The sequence below is a fragment of the Pelophylax lessonae genome (assembly GCF_965119305.1).
Source record: "Pelophylax lessonae genome assembly, chromosome: 4".
In the NCBI taxonomy this organism is placed as follows: domain Eukaryota; kingdom Metazoa; phylum Chordata; class Amphibia; order Anura; family Ranidae; genus Pelophylax; species Pelophylax lessonae.
Window position 1 is genome coordinate 476186996 of NC_138771.1, and position 8097 is coordinate 476195092.

General features: G+C 36.8%; 1 protein-coding gene across 1 annotated transcript; it reads left to right on the forward strand.

Annotated features, from left to right (window-relative positions):
• The first annotated feature begins 910 nt into the window (after window positions 1-910).
• On the forward strand, window positions 911-5938 carry FGF23 (fibroblast growth factor 23). The gene is made up of 3 exons (XM_082256917.1): window positions 911-1430; window positions 2951-3054; window positions 5100-5938. The coding sequence occupies exons 1-3, from the start codon at window positions 1208-1210 to the stop codon at window positions 5520-5522; spliced, it is 750 nt and encodes a 249-aa protein (XP_082113043.1). The 5' UTR covers window positions 911-1207; the 3' UTR covers window positions 5523-5938.
• The last annotated feature ends 2159 nt before the right edge of the window (window positions 5939-8097 follow it).

Below are 8097 nucleotides of genomic sequence, written 5' to 3' on the forward strand. Positions count from 1 at the left end.
CATCTACATAGTGAGCCACAAGGGCTCTTGGGAATAGCATTGCAGACTACAATGTAATCTTGTGCTTTACAAGTGGATAATTTTTGAAAGGTTTCATTTTCTGTCAAGTGACTGCCCTCTAGATGTTAAAAACAAAACTGGAGCATTTATTTTTCACTTTCAATTTTAACAATGTTTAAACTGCATGTTCTATCAGAAAAGTAAAGTTAAGAAAAAAAAAAAAAAAGCAAAATAAATCTAGAAAAAATGTTAAAAATTAACAGCAACTGCCCTTTGCCATTTTTAGGTTTTATTACATCAAAACTGATTTTAAGTTCTAGATCAGGATCATTTGATAAAACCAGTTTTAGAGTTTTGTGGAATAAGAGTTTGTGGAATAATTATCCATTTTGTCTTGTACCTTATATAGAACGTTAAAAATGCTGAATCCCCACCAAAGACAAGATAAAGCAAAAAAAATAATAATAATATAAATATATCTCTCTCTCTCTATATATATATATATATATATGTATATATATATATATATATGTGTAGAAATGATACATTAAAATATGTTATATGTACACCTAAACAAGTATACGCCCACATAAAATTACATTAAAAAAATTTAAGATTTTTTGTATCATTCTATATTATAGTTTTATATGACAATGATAACTTTTATAAAAATAGTGGATATAATCTAAATTAAGCTTTTACATTTTAATATATTTTATACAAACTTATATCTTATATTGATACATTTTTGTATAAAACAATAGTTTTAAAGAAGTTATATTATTTTTGTGTAAATTAATATTATTTGTATAGAAATTTTTAATATTTTATTTAAAAATAATTTAGTGAGAAAAGATATAACACTTATTTGGTAATAACATTATAAAACTGGATAAAATAGGTCAAAAACGTAGTGATTGTTAAGTAATAAAGAGTAATAAAAAAGTAACGCAGATTTTTTTTCCCCCAAGGGCATACACGTGAATTCCCTTTCCTTAAGTATTTTATGTCTCAGGGCTCTCTTAAATTTCTGCTGTTAGGACAAAAAAAGGATGTTCTTAATAAGCTTTTCCTGTGTGATGTCACTGAGTTGTTAGCCTTTATATATAGTGCAAAAAAGTTGGGAAGCATCTGAATCTCAGAGCAAGAGGACAGAAGACAGATCAGATTACACTAGCATCTCCCCCAGGCAAGACAAAAAAGAGGCATGTCCAGCACCAGACTAGGCAATAGGTTGGGGCTCTTCATATTTGCCCTGTCTAGTCTAAAGGTCAGTCTTGCCTTTCCTAATTCCTCTCCAGTAATCAGTTCTGGATGGGGGACTCCAGACAGACTGATGCACCTGTACACAGCGACAGAATGGAACAGCTTCCACCTGCAGATCAATCATGATGGGCGAATTGATGGATCCCCGCATCAAACCATATACAGTAAGTTTGAAATTGACAAAATGTGTGATGTAGAGAAAATTGTGACAGAACAATTGTAATCATTTTCATAAGCGATGATATTAGCAATTTTAAGAAACCCAATAATGTAAAAATATGCAGGCTGCCAGTAATGACCACTCCTGACAATGCTATTTGACTGGCTGTCATAGCTGGTACTCTGGTTTTGATTTCCAGAAAGCAAATAGACTGTGCACTTTGCAAATAAATTTTCTCTTAGCTTAGTGAATGGAGTAAAGATCTACTGGACTTTCAACATCCAATTATGTGCAAGCAGAAACAGTTTTTTGTATTTTCCTTGCATGTGATTGGGTATTCTTTGCAAAGTGAATATTCAACGAATCCGCCTAGTAGCTAAGGGAAAAATCCCTTGCAAACTGAAAGTTCCCTTGCAAAGTGAACAGCCTTTTTCCCCTCTATAAAAAAAATCATCAATTAATTACTACAGAGGTAAGGATTTTTGACTTTTCTCTGACTTTCTCATTTGTTCTATGTATGTTCTTTGACTCTGCAGTACTGAAGCTCAAGGACAGCATTTTCAGAAGGAACCCAGCCTTGGCAACACATATTTTTCTCTAGTGAAAGCTGACAGTTTTTGCAAAACTGATGACAAAAACAGTTTCAAAAAAAATTTAAATTGCTGCTAGCATTTTTTTTTTTGCAACTTTAAAACAGTAACCAAGCAATTAGAATTTTGACATTGTAAGGCAGCTCAGATAGGTCATCAAATTTAAAAAAAACTGTTATTACTAACTGTCATATTAATTTAGAGTTGTAGAGAATCATCAAGAACTCATTTGGGTTGATTTAGCTCATTAAAACTTTATTAATTTCAATCATTTAATCAAATGCAAAGGAAATATTTTTTTAAGTTTCTATCCCCATGATCAGGTATTAAAAATGAGCACAGGCTTACCAGACTAAATGAAAAAAGTACTCCAAATGAACCCCACTGCGCCCAATAGGAGATTTTGCGTGTTGCAGAGTGGAAATTGTAAATCTCAGAAATACTGCGTCTATGTGAATTGAAATATTTCACTGACAGCTGTAAATACCATGAACAATTATAGACACCTATAGTAAGAATGAGAATATAAATATTAAATACACAAAAAATGGCAATTAAATACATTGGATACATAGCTGAAAATCATGTGCAAGAATATATAACAATATAGAGTATTGTTCCTGTTTTAAAAAATATAATTAAAGGAAAAAGTCAATGAGGTTGATTTCGAAAGGAGTTAGTTGCTTTTATAATAATCTCTGTAGGAAAAATTAACTACAAGACCTGACAAATTTAAAGGAAATTTTGAACAATAATTTTAAAGCACGTGAGGCTCAGAACATGGCAGTTTAAAAATTGACAATCTTTAAAAAAAATGTTTGTTAATATTGGAAAACACAACTACAAAAATATTAAAAAAATACTTTAAATTGAACCAGAAAATACGATTTTTCTTTTTTCTCTGTCTTTAATCGTGACTTCTTTTCTCTTAAAGGTGCATTAATGATTAAATCAGAGTCTGCTGGTAAAGTTGTCATCACTGGTGTCAAAAGTGGTCGCTACTTATGTATGGATAGATTTGGAAACGCTTTTGGATCAGTAAGTATTAAAGAAGTAGTCATATACTATAAAATGGACAATGTGTCAATGCTAACTATATAGACATAATGATTTTTTTAATTTTCTTCTATTTTCTGGAAGAAAATATGTTATAAGCATTGTTACAGCACCATGGACAGTTGCTGTAATTATAGAAACAACAATTTAGTTAGCAGATAGCTTCAGTACGCCAAAAAGAAGTCCAGCCAACACAACCTTCATGGCATCGATCGTAACTTGGTGACAGCAGGAATAATTATTCATTAAAATCAGCTCTTGACCAGCAGTTTAGAGTATAAACATATATAGGTTACATTCTAATATTCTTGTGCACAAAATTTTAGAAATGTAACTATTTAGATTTTGTTGCCTCATCCATTTTCTTACCAACCATATTGCTTGATGAATGATTAAAAATTACTAGACTTCTGTATTTGCAACAGGAAAGTTTACATACATTTTTCCTACACACATATCAATTCCCACATTATGGAGACTACCACGCCTTCTCTTACCATCTGAATCCAAAAAAACAGCCATGACTACCATGGCCTTGACTACAAAGAAGGGGCATAATATGAGGGTCATCTGTCCCCATCCCCTTCTTCCCTCAAGCTTAAATGCCCCAGCTACAGGAATGGAAGGATACATATATAGATACATGTTGAGCACTTAATTATAAGGCGCCAAATACCAGCATGTAGGTATGTTCTGGAGCTATTTATATTTAATTTTTCTGTGAGTGAAAAAGGGTATGTAATATGTAAGGGTAAGGTATGGGTACGTGATGTATGTACTAAGTGTATTAGAATACATGGTGGGGTATCTTCTCTGTAAATTGCATTGTATATGACATGTCAGAGTATCCCATTCTGTATCCTGTGCAGCACATTCAGGGCTGCTGTTAGAAACCATGGGTTTCCCGCACCCATACAGCCTATTTGAGAAGGTCCCCCTGTCCCCATCCCCCAGAAAATATCAAACCGATATTTTCACTAAAAATAAAATAATTTTAAAAATCCTGCTAAATCTAAAAGATAAAATTGTATTGAGTTAATAAATAATGTTCTGTGTGTGAACACAGTTCTCTATGCTTCAGATATGAATGAACACAATACCGATCAGTCACTGTGTTCATTCAGAAAAGGAAGGGACTGGTAAATGAAATACTGTATTTACCAGTCCCTTCCCCCGCACCCAATTCTGAACACTCCCCCTTTACCTCCATGATTCCGCAGCAGCCAGAGGGAGAGCGAAGCTCGCAGTCTTGGGGGGGGGGGGCACACAGCAGAGGGAATTAGATGTGGGCAGGACAAACAGGATGACTGGTCTGGTGGGGGTGCAATTACAATCTCTCCCTGCAGCAGCTGAGAGCAACCTGGAGAGGGTAAAAACCTGCTTTCAGCTGCTGCAGAGAGCGACACAAAGGGAATTGTTCCTGTATTCACACCCCCACCACACTGATTAGCCTCTTGGTCTTGCCCACATCTGATTCCCCCTGGGCCCCATACAGGAGGACTGGTGGTACCCTCTTATTGATGGCCCTGAGCACATTCCATATTGCTCCACTCTTCATGCTGGGCTGTTACTCTAACCATATTAATAGTCAGAAGTTATTTGTGCCACTGGGACTTTCACACTATTTAACACATGACCAAACTTTTACTAGCTCAATTAAAAAGTATTTTTAAAGAAAGTATTGTTAGTATTTGAAAGTGTCTTCATAGCCACCTACAAATCCCTTGAGTACTACAGCAGGTTCAATGAATGTCCCAGACCTGGTTATGCTTTGTAGAAGCAGTGGGTGGATTGCAAGACCAACCACCCAGTATTATAAATCCTTTGGCAGGCAAAACAGTCCACATATTTGTATTTCAGGGTCATATTTACCTGTTTGCCTGGAGTTCAGCCTTAAAGGGTGATTTTTAGAGATAATTATAATCTGAATTTCTAATATGAATTCAGTTACTTTGTAGAAAGCTTAACATAATCAAAAGATATATCCTGATAAATAATAATATTAATTGATGTGTACTGTTTACCAGCACTACTTTACCTACGACGACTGCGTATTCAAGCACGAAACTTTGGAGAATCGTCACGATGTCTACCATTCCCCAAAACACAACTATCTGCTGAGCCTCAAAAAGCCAAAACAGTTTTTCCGCCCAGGAATGGACTTGCCACCTTATTCTCAGTTTTTATCCATGGAGAACAAGATTCCTATTACCCGATTTATCACTCCAGAGCCAGTCCGGCACACCAGAAGCGCTGAGCTATATCCAGACCCCTGGAATATTGGAGGAAAGAAGACAACCAATAATATTCCAACACCAAAGAATGAACAAGACGTCAGGTCAAATTTCAATCAAGAACCAGTAAGACATAATCAGTATGACAAGGTGGACCCTGATGACCCAGAAGATGTCATCAAAGATAGGAATACCCACCCACGTCAGCCCCACTAAAAAAGAGAATATCTTTCCCAGCGCAAGGCCGTCAACCTGTTTCTGAATAGACAAGGACTTGAGGTAACCATGTCACAGGTTATACTTTGCAGACTGAATATGTCATTAGAGTGCATAAATGTAGCAACTGTTATCTTGTTAAATCGTTTTCCTGTTTGTAAATGTAAATAGCTCTGAAGTGTCTTCAACCTCCAACACTGGGCTTTGCACAGGCAGACAGAGGAGTCGGAGATTGAAGAGAACTTCTGAGCTCGAGTAAGTGCTACATTCATGCATTCTAGAGACATATTGAGTCTGAAAAGTGTAACCTGTTGTCAGGGTCACTTTAGTCAATACCTGCATTAGGTACTATAGTTTAGGAAAATTTAAAACGACTAGGTCTGATTGAAGAAGCCATTCTTGGACTCAAATGTCACAAACTATTATATATTATATAATAGTTATAATATATATATATATATATATATATATATATATAAATTGGATGGTAAAATTATCAAATTATCAGAGCTCTTTGTGACTTTCTGGGCCTTGTGGGTAAATTAGGAAAAGAAAAAAAGGAAAAAAGTACAATGTTAGGCTGGGTTTACATACACTATGTTGAAAAGTATTGGGGCGCCTGCCTCTACACGCACATGAACTTTAATGGCATCCCAGTCTTGGTCCATAGGGTTCAATATTGAGTTGGCCCACGCTTTGCAGCTATAACAGCTTCAACTCTTCTGGGAAGGCTGTCCACAAGGTTTAGGAGTGTGCCTATGGGAATGTTCAACCATTCTTTAAGAAGCGCATTTGGGAGGTCAGGCACTGATGTTGGATGAGAAGGCCTGGCTCGCAGTCTCCACTATTTTATCAGGTTGGAGTCAGGACTCTATGCAGGCCAGTCAAGTTCCTGCACCCCAAACTTGCTCATCCCATGTCTTTATGGACCTTGCTTTGTGCACTGGTGCGCAGTCATGTTGGAACAGGAAGGAGCCATCCCCAAATTGTTTCCACCATGTTGGGAGCATGAAATTGGCCAAAATGTTTAGGCTGACACCTTAAGATTTCCCTTCACTGGAACTAAGGGGCCAAGCCCAACCCCTGACAAACAACCCCACACCATAATCCCCCCTTCTCCAAATGATTTTGTGCACCTTTGAAATGAATTAAAGTGAAGACTGCGAGCCAGACCTACTCATCCAAAATGAGTGCCTAACCTCACAAATGCGCTTCTGGAAGAATGGTCAATCACTCTCATAGACACACTCCTAAACCTTGTGGACAGCCTTCCCATAAGAGTTGAAGCTGTTACAGCTGCAAAGGGTGGACAAACTCAATATTGATCCCTACAGACTAAGACTGGGAAAACCATTAAAGTTCTCTGCGTGTAAAGGCAGGCGTCCCAATAATTTTGACAATATAGTGTATATGCGAGTTGGATGGGTTTTAACCGCATCCAAATCACATAACATGTGAATGTGACTGGTTTCAATGGAGCTGGTTCACACATGTCCGGGGCAGCTGCGGTGAAGTTTTGAAAAGGGTTCTGTGCATTTTTGGGTCCAGTTCAGATGCAAATTTAGGCACAAATTTGCACCTGAATCGTACCTGAACCGGTGAACAGAAACGCACCAGACTCCGGACCGCAAACTGCAGGTGGACATGTGTGAACCTAGCCTAATGCAACATGCCAAGCTAAGAAGTAAACATTTTGCATTTTATCCATAAGGCACGCTATAAAAGAAAAATGATTTTCAAATAGTAAAATAGGACCTATACTAGTGAAAGCAAAGATATATTAACATTTTTGCTTTAAAGCAAACCTGTCCTTTTACCATGCAAGGCAGCAACAGGCTCATTTAAACATGGCCACATCAGCAGCATATAATCATCTTCTCTTTGCTCCAGCACTGCTTTGTTTGGCCAATAGGAGCAAAGAAAAATATCCAGTACTTCTGGGTATAGAAGCATGTGACTGGCATTGGTCAGCTGACTAGCTATCAGAAGAAACCTAGCTTCTGTTAGCTTTAAAAGGTAAAAGGTAAATTTTCTAAATCTTAGCTACTACTTACTAATTTTTTGCAGCAGAATTGTTGGTCTACCTTTGCTTTCATTTCTCCACTTTAAAAGAAACAAGTAGGAAAAAATATATATAAGCTACCATTGCTGACCTTTCCAGGAAAGTGCTACTTGCCCGGCAGTCATGCTGACTCTGGCTGCAGTATTATTTGAGCCACTGACCCAAAACTAGTATGCAGATCAAGAAATCTGACTTCGAACCGGCTTTACTTTCTGCATATTTGTTTTGGGCCTGTGACCCAAAAAAGAATTAAAAGCAGTAAGCATTTTCAGAGGGAACCTTTGGCAGCCTCCAAATTTTCTACCAATAGGCTTCCTTTAAGGTGTACAGTGTGCATAGCTAATTCATTTTTTAATTGTAGATAGTGTGGTGAGGGATTCAAGCCAGTTAAATTTTTATTGTTGTCTGTGTTGCTTTGAGAAAATTTTACTTTCTCTGTTTGTCCAGGTAACAACTGTCACCAAGACAGAAAGTGTTGGGAAAACCAAACTGTAGAGTTGTCCATGGGACAAG